The following is a 14,657-nucleotide window of genomic DNA, read 5'->3' on the forward strand; positions in this document are numbered from 1 at the left end:
AGCGTGTGGCTAGCGTGCGCGATTCATGTCCATTGATAGTCTTAGACGTATGGCCAAAGATATAGACGTATGCATAGCAGGTGGCACCGTATCACCAATGGTGTATAAAAGCTGGTTCAAATCACTACCACAGTAGACCCCGCGCTGTCAACATGGTCAAGAAAACTCCATAGGACTCTGCTAGCCTTGGCCATAGGCGTGTACATGGACGCTCACCCACGCCTACATCATCATCCCCTGGAGAAGATGCGGTTGTGGAAAAAAAAATTAGACGACTGCGACATACTACGACTTATGCCAGCGTATACCACGATGCTCCAGCGTAGGCCGACTTAAACGTATTCAAAACATACCCATAACTTATTTGACGTATTCCAGCGTGTTCGCCAAATTGTTCATACATCGGCATACGTTTTTCAAAATCGTCAAGGTGTGACAGGGGCATGAGATTCACATGGAATATAAATCTTACCGTACTCTAAATAGACCTGAGATGCTTGATGATATCCGAAACTGCAACCTCTCATTTTGGGATCTCAACACTAGAATTTGCACTGGATATGGTATAAAATGTTGCAAAATGAATTCATTGATATCCAAAGATATGCTGATATGGTTACCATCTGTGATTTTGTTTATGCTACTATGACATTATGTAAGTGTCCTTGATCTGCAGGAGGATAATGATAATCTCATCTTCAAGAATGAGATCACCACTTTTGAAGAGGTCAGAGACATCATAACCAGGAAACATCTGTTGGAAATTGGGTTTTCCTGCCAGTACCCAAAGCGTGGAAATGTAACCCTGGGGTTCACAATACACAGGGACAACTTTACATTAATAGAGCGGGGCTTTGGGATGTTCACCTATAGCTTTGAATTCTACCCAGACAACCATTTTGGCACAATGGTCAGTCCCAGTTTATACCCACTGGACTATGAAGTTGGAGAGAAGATTTACATGCAAATACAAGCCACGTCTTCAGTCAATAACACTGTGCTGTTCGTGGAGTCCTGCAGAGCTTCACCTTACGATAACCCAAATTACCAGCCAAACTACCCCATCATAGAGAATGGGTAAACTACCTTCCTACCTATTTGTCTTCATTACTTTATGTTTGTTTAGCTGAAAAACAACAAAAAACAACTATGTTGCATATGTTCTTGATGTAAAGGGCGATATTTAATTTGTGATCTCTTTTTATGTTGATCGATTTCAACTAGGTGTATAATGGACCCCACAGTTGTCATCTATTCCCCAAGTCATAATAAACAGTTTCGGATTTCAATTGATGCCTTCAAATTCATAGGAATACATGACCAGGTAAAACCAAATTAATTCATTAAAGTAGATAAAACTGCAGAAGAACAGATAAAGTGTGGCAATGTATTGACGGGATATCTCATTATGTACAGGTGTACATCAGCTGTTCGGTCATTCTATGTGAGGCTGGGAACAACAACACCAGGTGCGCCAAGGGATGTGTAACATCGAACCAGCAGCATCATCGAAGAAAGAGAGAGGCTGTTATTGAAACAGGAGTCCACTTCATTTCCCAGGGTCCTTTGCGTTTGCGAAGCACACCAGCAAGTGAGAGCAGAGGTAATGTTGAAACCCTTCATTTGTGGCTATACATTGCAAACAACAATATCATTTTTTTAAACAAGTACATATGACTTCTTGAAATATCTTGTATTTATTTACTCTAGTGACCGGTCTGAATCTGAACCTGGCCTTCATCGCCGGATGCCTTCTAGCAGCAATTGCCATGATCTGTGGAGTGATGATTCAGAGATTCAAGAGGGCTGCTGTACAGTATCAGCCTTTGCCAACAACTGAGCAATAAGATATCAGATATCAAACCACACTCTACGACCCAGAGTCTTTTCCCTTACGAGTTTATTAGCTTTCTTTGAGATAAATGTAAATCACTTTTGACATTTTCAAATGTAAAAAGTGGTGGGTGTGCCTGGGTGTTAGACATGTCTTTCTGTGATATGTGATCGTTTTTTTAGAGGGGGGGGGGTTAGATCTTATTTTCTGTCTCTTTAAAACTTATGACACTTGCTAATTATTAATGTTTTCAACCTTGCCTCACACTACCTTACCATAAATGTTGGCATAATATTTCGAAAGACTATTCCAAAAGTTTATTAACAATTATTAATGACTACCGCTTGAATAAAAATGAATGATTCTCTTAACTATTGTAGAGAGTTGTACTTTGTACGTTGTACAAGCCCTACATATGCATATGATTCTGCTCGTTAAAAAAGGACAGCAAGGAATATATAAATATATCAAAAATACTTTGCGTTCATAAACGTCAGCACTAGTACTTAAATATATATTCACAGTGTATCTGGATACCTATTGTATTTGTACTAGACATTATTATTTTTAATTTAAACGCTTATTGATCAGCCCAAAAAAGTTATCAAATTTCTCAGTCATGCATGATTACCAGTACCTTAGGTCTCCAAAAAGCTTGGTGCCCAAATCACCATAGGGGGCATTATAAATTCTGGTCTTAGTTAAACACTCTTCATGGCTTCCGATTGATTAGAAATTCTGAAACTTTTTTGCCATTTGGACCCATAATGTCTGTCAGGATAGATTTGGTTGCAGTGTGATTCTTGGCAACACTTCTAAAATCATCTACATCATCTCATTGCATTCTCAAATGACCCCCAAATTTCCTTACTTATCCAGGGTTGGATCGCGGGGGCAGCAGCTCTAGCAGACATCAACATTTTGCAATATTCACTCAATCACACAGTGATTGATGAATGCTAAACTAAACGCTAATTCTCCATTTCCATCGCAAGTCCTCGGCAGAAGGAGGCTGGAACTTGAAGCGTACCAGGAACATAGAGGACACATCCCTTAACTTGCATTCATTTTGTGTCAATATCTCGTTCCACCGTAAAGCATTTTGGTAGAATTGGCAAAAACAGCCAACTTAAGAATGCCTCTATAGGCGTTTTTTTGGTCCCCAATGAACGTTCAAACTTTTTGTGTGTCAGTCTCTTAACAGACTTAATTATACCACTGTGAAGGGGGTCGCCGGCCCTCCGCGCGTCGGGGCCGGACAACGCCCCTTAACAGTGGTATAATGAGCACATACCACAGCCTGGCGTGATCTATTGCTTAAATATATAATAGGATAATATAATTTTATATATCATAATATCATGGCCAAAAGCTCTGTGCGCCTCCGGATGGCCGTAGCGCGGGGAGCTCACGTAGGGATTGGGCTCCGCGGTGTTTGTTTACCGGCGTTGCTATGGTTACCGGTCTTGTTAAAGCCCAGTTCAGACCAAAGATTCACCTTGCAACGGCTTGCAACGAGACGGTTTTAGAACGTCACAGGGGCGGTGTGAACGGGTCGTTGCAAGGTGTTGCAAGGAGTCGCAAGGAGTTGCAAGGAGTCGCCAGAGATTGAACATGTCAAATCGCAAGGTCCAGTTTTAGAACGCGGCGATTTAACTATTTCGCTTCAGCCAATCACAGCACAGAACAACATGTACGTCACGGCCTTACTCTGTCCCGGTACCGTACTGTCCACTCCAGCATAAAAATATCAGATTGAAATATCCGATATCCGGAGAATGACAAAACACAATAACTCTAGCCTACTCTCAAGCAAAATAAAAAAAAAACGAATTGCAAACCTAACTAATTGCAAACCTAACTAATCTAACCTAACCTACGCAAATGATGCCGTTGCGGCTCTCAGCTGAGCCAGAACGTTCACAGTTGCTATGGAAACCATCTAGCGTCGCAGCCCGTTGCAGCCAGTGTGAACGGCCCAGTTTTAGAACGTCGCAGCCCGTCTCGTCGCAAGGAGTTGCGAGTTGCAAGCCGTTGCAAGGTGAATCTTTGGTCTGAACTGGGCTTTAAGGAAGCACGTCAATTCTCGGCGCGACAATTCTCCCGCACAGAGCAGAACTGTGGCCTATTCTACACATTTATTTTTCTTAATTATAATTATATTATTCATTTTTACTGAATTTGTTTTTTATTACTAAAAAAAAACTAAAAAAAAATTGCTGTTGCCGGTGTGCAACACCGAGTAAACGGTGTTGGCCTCAACACCGGTAATACCGTATACTGCAACCATAGTGGTATCAATAGTGACTCGGACCTTGGTCTTCTTTGTATCTGGATCCCTGGGTTATCCATCTCTCTTGAAGGCTATACAAGCTGTATCTTAATAAGCAAGGACTGGTAGGTAGCCTTTCCCTTCAGCACATTCCATTTCAAGGAGGTCACCCAGTTCTCTGAGCTTGTTGTCGTCTTTGTTGGTTTGTTTTGGAATATCATCAATCCTTTTAAGCAGTGCCTTTCATATGACTTCTGGAGTCCCATTACAGTCCTCAAGACGTTTCCAAACCATGTTGAAACCTGCAAGGGGATTGAAAACGTGCACTGAACAAATTATCTTTGCTTGTTCTGCTGAATCATCTCCTAGCCATTTGACCATCAACTTCAATTCTTCTCTGGCAGTCAAGTTCAAGTTCTGGGTGACACTCACAAAATAAGCTTTCCATGAACAGTAATGGTCAGGTGATCATTAAACTCGAGAAGGCCAGAGATGAAAAGTTCTCTGCGCATGCTGTATTTAGCGAGGGCTTTGCGGGGTTCAGGTGCAAAATCTCTGTCAGTATTGGTAGACTGCCGATAATTCTTAGATTGTCGCCTTTTGCTTGCTTCTTCTTCCTTGACCTCAGTGTCTCTCAAACTCATGCATTCTTGGCTTTCGTAAGTAGGTGTTTCGGCGTACGGATTCATGAGTGATCTGTGGGATTCCATTGACATCTGTTTCAATGGAGGTTCTTTGTGGAACAACTCTTGAGTGCTGCTGAATGTTGCTACTTTTCAAAAATGTGGGGTCCTGAGTGGCTCTCTCCACTTCGTTGTCCTCTTTTCGTAGGCTGCAGTTTTACCCTCAGTGGTGGCAGCAGCCCTTTTGCGTCAAAGAATTTGACGACTAGCATCAAGGCTAGATTTCTGTAGCATTACGCTATCTTCTTCTTCTTCAGGGAAAGCCACTTTAGCTTGGGTAGCCCTTGCCCTTGTACAGGCTCTGACAGTTGAAGAAACTGTCGACCCGGACCCTCTGCTGGACTGATGGAAGGATCTCCACGATTTCATGGATAACTTTGACTTAGCATCACGTTTGGAGGCCTCATGGTCCTCGGTTTCCTGATATCCATATTTTGTCTTTCTCTCTTTGCTAACTGCATCTTGCGACTGCATGGAGGCATCGTCATACTGGTTAATATTAAATTCAGCCTCAGGCCTAAAATTTTTTCTTTGTTTGGTTCCGGTTTCCGACCGACCCTGTCAATTTATGTGCGACCCAAATTATTTTATGAGCTTTATAAAAAATTATTATTTTTTTTTGATGCAAACTATAATTACGTTTTGGTACAGCACCTCTTCATTCTGTACAAGGATGAGCGAATTTTCTCGTTTTTAAATGAAAACAACCTACCTATCATTCGCTGCCGCTGGAAAAAATAAAATAAAAAAATAAAAAAAATTCCCTACCTACCCATGACCTCAACTGACAACCAACAGGAACCAAACTTTTTTTTTTTTTAGGCCTCATGGGACTTTTAGGTAAAAAGGCTATACTTTACCGTTTAAGGGTGAACGGTCTGGGGAAGACAAGGTTAGTACTTGACCCTAGAGTCTGATGCAACACTACACTAAATACAAACATTAAATGCATGCATTAAAAAAAATTCTCTCCAGTGTGCTCATTTTCCTAAGCATGCTCATGCCATGAAACATCTTAGATCATACTGCGATCAGGACATTTGTTTGTCTTCCTAGTGCTAATGGGTTAGACCTGATGAACGGGGTGAATTCGCAAACAAGTTTCTTATTGGTAAAAGGATAGCTCACAAAGTCTTGTTCCTTATGTAGACAGACAAGTTTTTATAAATGCCCAAGATATCCTGTAAGAATGCATCCTCCAATTGTTTCCACACCCTTTATAGTAGCAGAAAAACCAGTTATCAACAATTCTGGGAAAGGCCGATGGACTTGGCACCAGATATGTGAAACATTTCCTCATGGTATGTTGTGGGTGGGTCATCGACTGATGCTGAAGGTATAAGATGCTTTAGTACTGCTTATGGTACGCAAGTACTCTGGAGGAGAGATTCGGGCACAATGGCTTCCTTCTGGATTTTCTCAATCCAGTTGCTCCTGCTGATCTCCGTTGCATCTGCATCACATTTCACTGCAGGCACTGTTAGGGTCGTTCCCAAAGAAAAACACCTGAATGGATCCATTAAGGTAAGAACTTAAACAACATATATTTCAAGCAAGGTAATGGCATGAGGATATATATTTAAATTAGATTAGTTACAACTTTATACAAATATTCTGTGGGAGAAATTAGTTTCTTGCAACAGCACAGCAGCAGTGGAAAAACACAGGATAAAAATACAATACAATACAATAATACTTAAAGTATTTTTTCTAATGGTGTCACTGTGCATGTTAACTCAGGTATAAATGCAAACAATATTTTAACTTTTATTTTATTATTAACGGTTAATTTATGTAAATTTATTGTAAAGTGTCACCAAATATATATGAACATCATATTAACAAAATACTAACAAAAAAGACAAAAAAGTTTAACTTATGCTTCTGCTCATAATGAACTAATTATTTATTAGTCAGAATTTCAACAAATATGACAAAAATGCTGCTACATCAAATTGCCTCGAAGCCTTGTTGAAAGCTATTAGAAAGTGTTAACACAATTCATTTGTCTTCCTCACAGGTGGAAATATATTTCAGGCAAACTTACAGAAGCTGCTATCACTATTTCGATTGGAGATGCTTGAATGGTAACTGCGGAAAAATATCGGAAGCAAAAGAAGGTGTAATAGACGGTAGCACAAATTCAGCACCCCACACAAATGCTTGGTGTGAAACAGAAGTAGTGCAGTCAAGATATTACCCCAATGACGATTCATTTGACCTGAGGTGATTTTTCTCAATATTGATTATTGCTTCTAATGTTATTCAATATATTTAAGTTTTGAGGAATTAAATCAATCATTGTCAAAAATGGGCACCTTTCACCAATAGTTCAAGAGTTCTGCTATTTAGCTGCAACTTTGTTTCCATATATTAGGAAAGCTAGCTGCTGTTGGATTCCAACTGTGAATTTACGTGGGTCCTGGAGACTGTTCACACATGTGGACTTGAGGGAAAGATCTGATAACTGGCAGGCGAATGGCTCTCCAAATAATGCCATCATGCCCTTCCTGAGGTACGTCTTTACCTGAGCTATTGCCCATTACATTTTTTTTAAATTATTTAAAGACATTTTATGTTTGGTGAAGCTAAATTAGCTGAAATGTAAGTATTGAATGTGATACAATTAAAGTGTGTTAACATTAATGAATATTTATGTCATTTATTACAGTGAACCATAATTGTCTTTAATCTACTGGTGACTTTTGTCACCTTTTTATGTATCCAAACGTGTATCTTTTTAAAAGTTTATTGTTCTGATTATTGGCTGTTAATTGTCATTTCTGTGCTTAATGTTAGAGTTCCTTCAAACTGCCCAAGATCCTACCATCTGATGACAGATGACCCTGATGGTGATCGGGTGATTTGCAGATATGGAACCATCTTAAACAGAGAATGCGCTACATGCAATCAACCCCAAGGTTTTGAGCTGGATGAGGTTGGTAAAAGCATATAATAGTCAACATAATGTCAAAGGTACAACATGGATACGTAATGTATACGTTTTAAATGTGCTCCAAAAGGCATTCTGTCATAGACACTTACTTTAAGACTACGGCCCTATCTTGCATCCGGCGCAATTGACTTAATCACTGGCACATGTGTCGTTGCTAGTTTGCAACTGGCGCAGAGCGTTCTTTTCCCTCCTGTGCCACGCGTCGGTAAATTAGGGAATGATCTTGCGCCCCAAGGGGCAGCTCGGCGAAAGAAGGAGGCGTGTTCTGGCGCAAACGTTCCCTGGTGCTATCTTGCCGTTTCAGAAACCCCTTGCGCCACAAACCAGGAAATACCTGGTTTAAAGTCAGTGGCGCGTTGTTCAGATGCTATTTAAAGGGCGCATGCATAATGTTGCTTGTGCACCTCGCGCATACACTTAGCTTCTCTCATCTACCTAGCCACACATTCTTGGTAAATTATTTGGGAAAGAACAGCTGATACAGCGTAATAAGTTGTACTTTTAAATCAATGCATCTGCAAACACCGTACAGCAAACACATTTTCTTGACACAGACATCGTGTACATGCCCATAACTTTTAGGATTGATGAGTTTTTGATTGTGAGAAAACATTGGTTTACCGCGAGTGAGTGTTAAAAAGAATGAATGAATGCGGGCGCATGTGTGTATGGGTAATACACACGCGCGTGTTTGCGTCCATCTGTTTAAACACACGCAAACTAAACACTTAACGCATAATACAGTCCATGGCAATGTATATTAATGGGGGGACAGGGCATATTAGGAACACAAGTCGATAACGATAATGCATACAATACTGATAAGAAACAATGTTTATAATGTATTGCGTATATCATTAAATAGGAGTTACCGCATATCATATGTTATATCATATACGTTTTCTTTGCCAAAATTTATTTGAGGACTCAGTATTTCTGAAGTTGTTGAAGAAAACCTTATTCCATGTGTGAATTAGGACATATTATTTGGCCATAAACTGAGCCATTTGATGTTTGAAAATCATGTGCATCTGTCTCATCGGAGACTGCGCTGTCAAAATATCAACTCGTCAGATTAAAATGTGCTCATCAAAAGGGCTCTTAAAGGGGATTGGAGCTGGCACTCTCCTTGATTTATTGCACGTTACGCCCAAACCAAACCTACGGGTAATTAGGCTACTTCAGACCAACCCTTTTTAGATATGCGCCGGGCGTAAGAGTAATTTTTTTGCGCCGGTAAACTAGCGACATCGCCGTAGAACCGCCCACAAAGCTACTTGTGCTTGGCGCTTCTCACCTGCGTTTTAGACCGTTAAAATAGGGCCCTACATCTATCTATGGGTTTGAAGAGATAACATAAGGGAGGGGTGATGAGCAGAGTCTAGGTTTTTCTGAATGAAGACTACAATCTTTAAAAGTGTACCTTTGACTTACATTTATTCATGTTTCCCAATCGAACTCCTTTATATTCATTTTCTTAGAGAAACTGTGTCCTACACTACCGTTCCACATCATACACTGGGACGTATGGGTTTGAGTTGGTGCTGGAAGACTTTCCAAGAACCACCATCTCCTTGATCTCCACAAATGGAACTTCAACTCAGAGGTTACCTTTGCCTTCAAACAGAAAGAAACGTGCAGTCTACTACACATACTCTTACACCACTATCCCAGGCCCAACCACCACCACGACAGGCCCAACCACCATGACAACCAATAAGCCATGGTGGTGGCAACATCAAGGCCCAACCACTACCACCACAGGCCCAACCACCATGACAACCAATTACCCATGGTGGTGGCAACATCAAGGCCCAACCACTACCACCACAGGCCCAACCACCATGACAACCAATTACCCATGGTGGTGGCAACATCAAGGCCCAACCACCACCACGGCAGGCCCAACCACCACCACCACAGGCCCAACCACCACCACGGCAGGCCCAACCACCACCACGGCAGGCCCAACCACCACCACGGCAGGCCCAACCACCACCCCGTACCAAACCTACTCCAGGCAACCGTATCCTACTCCTCTCAGTCAAATTCCTCTTCAATTCTCCGTTCTAGGTAGGCAAGCGAGTCACATTTTGTCGTAATTTCATGAATGATTTATGCCTATACATGCTATTGTATAAACAGAGAAGCATCCTTTTACACTTTGTTTCAATTTAGCATGATTTAAGTACTTATTTGAGATATGCTTTCTCTGTAGCTATACAACATATTGCATGCTTTTGTAAGCTAAAATATTTCTACTTAAACTGTAGTGGATTCGCCTGTTCCGTCCTGCACTGAAGGAGAGTACCTGCCTAGGTTTGTTCACCCAACACCAAGTCATGGAGACCATCTGAAAGCTCAAGTCAATGAAGAATTTGAAATCACAGTCAAAGCAGTAGCTCAATATTCAACGTAAGTACACGTGTCTGCTGACAAGATCAACTTAAGAAATGAAATGAATCACCCAGAACTTGAAAATCGAGATAGTAATACATTTTTTTTGAATACAGAGTAGGTGATATCATCTTCACAGGACCCCTGGGTACCACCAAACACAGGATTGAACAGGGAGAGTTTTATCTGAGATGGACCCCGACTGTACACCAATTTGGAGACCAGGTTCCAATTTGCTTCATTGCGGAGGCAGCTTTTTCGTAGGTTTCTTTATTTTTAGCTCCCTCTCTTTATGCACTACAATTATATGACTATATTAGTAACAATAGTTATTAATAATGTATCACTAATGTATCTTTACAGTGCCAATGGTGAGAATACAATTTAAAGTGACTAATTCTTGGCTCAAATCAATTTCAGGTATCAGCAGTTACAGTCAGAAATGCGATGTGTTTGGGTGCATGTTGAACACGGTGAGAACTGACATTTTAGGTTTATGCTTAATGTGCCTGATGATGTTATGTATGTTTTTACATAAACAAGGAATAACTTACTTTAAATCTCTTCAACAGCTAAAGCACACGTGATCTGCAATGAAACCTCCATGACAGTAGAGTTGGAGAAAGCCGCATTTAAGGGACTAGATGAAGATCACCTGCGGCTAAATGATCCCGGCAGCACAGCCTGCAGACTACACTCCAATGGCACTCATGTCATTGGTTTCATCCCACTTAATGAATGTGGTACTATGATTAAGGTAATGGGGAAACTCCATCTAATAAATGTTATAGTATTTTGCGAATGGTTATGTTTGTCTTGACATCTGCTGATTTGGTTAATTTCACTTTATCATCTAAAACAGTGTTTTAAAGAGTGTTCCTGTTCTGCAGGAGGACGATGAAAACCTTTTGTTCTCAAATGAGATCACCACCTTTGAGGATGTCAGAGACATCGTTACCAGGAAACATCTTTTGGAAGTTCAGTTTTCCTGCCAGTACCCAAAGCGTGGAAACGTATCCCTTGGGTTTACAGTCCACAGGGACAACCAGACTATTACCGAGAAGGGCTTTGGGACGTTCACCTACAACTTTGAGTTCTACCCAGACATCCACTTCGACACAATGATCAATCCACACTTCTACCCGCTGGACTATGAAGTTGGAGATAAGATATACATGCAGATAGATGCCACGACTTCAATCAATAACACTGTTCTGTTTGTGGAGTCCTGTAGTGCTTCACCTTACGATAACCCCAATTACCAGCCCACCTACCCAATCATAGAGAACGGGTAAACTACCTTCCTACCTACTGGTCTTCATTACATTATTATTATTTTATTGTTTGTTCAGCTAAAAAAAGAAAATATATATACATAGGCCAAATGAACATGTTAAGCTTTGCATTCATTTTGAAAGATCTAACGCTTTCATTTTCTTTATCGCAATTGGCGAGGCTTTGTTTATTTCCTTTGGCAGCTGACCTTTGTAGCGCAAAAACTGTTGCTTGATGGATTTCTGGAGAAAACAAAAGTAATCTGCAGTTTGCAAAGCCCCATTTAATAACCACAGAATGAATTTTGCCTCGAAATATCACCTCAAAGCAGAATACCCTCCCGAAACATCTGGGTTTCCCCGATCTAAATGACAGGAGTGCGGTCAGAGAATTCAATCAAATTGCATCGGAGACACCTTCTATAATTCACCCTCGAACTTATAACCATAACTGTTTCAGATGTAATTCATCACTATTTGATTTAAAAAAAAAATAAAATTTGGGCTGAGAGTTTTAGGAAAGAGGGTGTTATCCCCATGTTTACAACCCACAACAACTTCATGATACCTTTTTAGTACCGTCACTGTGTAACTATTAAGATAGTTATAATGAGCGACGTTATTTCAGACTTGCGCCACACACAGTAGCGTTATACTATAGGTGTCCGGAAAGCCTACCCCTGATTGGGATGCGGACAATTGATAAATTGCTGCTCAGACGGAGCTTCACCATCCACAGAGACCATAGCGACTTAAAGTGTCCGAAAAGCTCAATCTTCTTGTGGACCACTCCTGCCCAGGCAGAGCTCCACACGTCCACACAAACCGGGCCACTGGGGACCCTTGTTCGGGACGTTATGGCGCGTTTGAAATGCATCACACCACCAGCAACAAGTTGCTCTTGTGGTGTAATTTCCTGGCTTTGTAGCACTTATAGCCTTCCCGTTTGTCTATGTGGGCATCGCTGCACGACGAGTCAGGGAAGAACAGTCATCATCGTTATGTTAGCTACATTTACCTCTTTAGCAAACCAGCTCGAAAACAAACAACAAAGCTTTACATTGTCTTGCAAGCACAGCAAGACCGTGCAATGCATAAATTGGTCACCAGATTAAAGCAGCAATAAAAAAATCGACCCATTAAAACGATCGTTGTGGTACAAATACAAAAAAAACCATCTCATTACGGGGGAAGCCACCTTTGTTTGTCGGGTAGTACGGTTATCCTCGCTCTTCTGGGTGGTCTCTCGGGAGCACGAGTGGGACAGATTATATTATAACCAAAAGGGGCATAACTCACTGAGATGTTGCAAGAAGGCTGGGAGATTTCCCAACTTGTGCGGGTGGTGAACGATGCATCTCGAGCGCACCATTAGACTACCTCGTAGTCTGTTGCCACCTGGGTGCGCAGTAGAGTTGAACGTCCGCATTGTGTTTTGTGGAGAACGGCAAAAACAGAGTAGGCCTATTTCCCCCCTTTTTCTCTAAACTGGGGACTTATTTCAGTAATAATGACAAAATGGCATTGATTGTTGATGATTATTGGGCGATTGTTGACGATCATATAAGACAAATATTCTCTTCATTTACATTGCATCTCTGGTAGCACTTTATAATTTACACACTACACATCATAATTTACAATTTTATTGTTAATTCATTTTTGTTTGTCTAAAACAAAAAAAGTGGGTTTGGGTTAACTGGCTCTATAAGAGAAAAAGAAACTATTGATCATGATTAATCCCAGCAAATTGTTTGATTAATTAACAAAGGAATGTAATAGATTGACAGCACTCTTTATTGACAGCACTCTTTCTTTAATTGTAATCTTTATTTGCTCTTTCTTTTTACCTAGGTGTGTACAGGACTCCACTGTTGTCCTCTATCCCCCAAGTCATAATAAACAGTTTCGGTTTTCAATCGATGCCTTCAAATTCATAGGATTACATGACCAGGTAGGACATAATTTGTAAATAGGAGTAAATGAGGAACAGCTTGAATGTGGCAATGTATTGACAGGTTATCTCATTATGGGTCAGGTGTACATCAGCTGTTCGGTCATTCTATGTGAGGCTGGGAACCACAACACCAGATGCTCCAGGGGATGTCTCCCAACCAACCCCATTGGTCGGCGCAGGAGATCGGCTGTGATTGAAACAGGAGCGCACTTCATTTCCCAGGGTCCTTTGCGTCTGCAAAGCACACCGGAAAACAAGAGCAGTGGTAAGTAGTTAAAAAATATTCATTTTAGCAACAACATCACTTTTAATACAAGTTGTTGGACTTTGTGGAATCCCTGGAATATCTGTAAAATCTAAAAATGTTGTATTTATTTACTTTAGTAACCGGCCTGAATCTCAACATGGCCTTCATCGCTGGATGCCTTCTAGCGGCGATTGCCATGATCTGTGGAGTGATGATTCACAAATTCAAGAGGCCTGCTGTTCGGTATCAGCCTTTGTCAAGCATTGAGCAATAGGTTATCAGTGAACATGGCTTGGATATCGAAATGTATGGGAAGGATATTGTTAATTAGCCTCACAAATTAATTATAATAAATAAGGAATTCTTTCAAAGTCTGATTATACAATATATATTGTTATTTCTTGTTTACTGTATCGAGATAGGTAATTGGTTATTGGTTCATATTATTCTTTTAATTCTCCAAATAATAATCTCAGCTCTAACTCATGATGATTATACTATAACATGATAATTAATAAAGCATTTTTTCTTGTAGCTAAATACACATCTGATGTTTATATTATTCTACACAACTACCACATCTACAATATTTTAATTATTTAATGAACATAGTTTGCTGTTGTGACTTTCTCACGCTGAAAAGCATTTTCCGCACATGCAAACATGTTACTAAGCATGCAAGGGGTTGTATAGAGACCCTATATCAACATGGAAGAGAAGCACAATCAAATAGAAAACAATAAACACATTTATTTTCCTTTCAATGAAAACTCGTGTTTGCGATGGACCATCATGCGGATTCAGTAGGCCTACCAAGGACATTGCCAAATCAATCACCCTCGCACAATATATATAGGCCTACAGTAAGAGACATATATCCATACATATACATACATACATATATATATATATATATATATATATACACACACAGAGGTTAAATAGGGCCGGGGCTATCCGGGGCTGAGCCCCGGCACATAAGCGGCCGGGTCTGGAGTTCTGCGCAGCAGATCAGCTCCAGCCGATTTTGGCAGTCT

At 40.6% G+C, this 14,657-nt stretch overlaps 2 protein-coding genes across 3 annotated transcripts; both read left to right on the forward strand.

The window, feature by feature from the left end:
• The first annotated feature begins 49 nt into the window (after positions 1-49).
• LOC130403670 (ZP domain-containing protein-like) lies at positions 50-1,987 on the forward strand. Its single transcript, XM_056608086.1, has 5 exons — positions 50-67; positions 677-1,077; positions 1,225-1,324; positions 1,417-1,603; positions 1,711-1,987. The coding sequence occupies exons 1-5, from the start codon at positions 50-52 to the stop codon at positions 1,845-1,847; spliced, it is 843 nt and encodes a 280-aa protein (XP_056464061.1). The 3' UTR covers positions 1,848-1,987.
• Positions 1,988-6,137: 4,150 nt separating this feature from the next.
• On the forward strand, positions 6,138-14,402 carry LOC130403680 (uncharacterized). Of its 2 annotated transcripts, XM_056608100.1 has the most exons (14): positions 6,138-6,313; positions 6,810-7,015; positions 7,167-7,304; positions 7,589-7,727; positions 9,227-9,578; positions 9,669-9,818; positions 10,019-10,160; positions 10,259-10,402; positions 10,563-10,615; positions 10,715-10,899; positions 11,033-11,433; positions 13,271-13,370; positions 13,455-13,638; positions 13,758-14,398. In XM_056608100.1, exons 1-14 carry the CDS (start codon positions 6,188-6,190, stop codon positions 13,892-13,894), a joined length of 2,457 nt encoding a protein of 818 aa, XP_056464075.1. In that variant the 5' UTR covers positions 6,138-6,187; the 3' UTR covers positions 13,895-14,398. The 2 variants fall into 2 exon arrangements, with proteins under 2 accessions (XP_056464075.1, XP_056464073.1); XM_056608098.1 differs by having other exon boundaries at positions 9,227-9,818; positions 13,758-14,402.
• The last annotated feature ends 255 nt before the right edge of the window (positions 14,403-14,657 follow it).

Source organism: Gadus chalcogrammus, chromosome 14 (assembly GCF_026213295.1).
Source record: "Gadus chalcogrammus isolate NIFS_2021 chromosome 14, NIFS_Gcha_1.0, whole genome shotgun sequence".
Lineage (NCBI taxonomy): Eukaryota > Metazoa > Chordata > Actinopteri > Gadiformes > Gadidae > Gadus > Gadus chalcogrammus.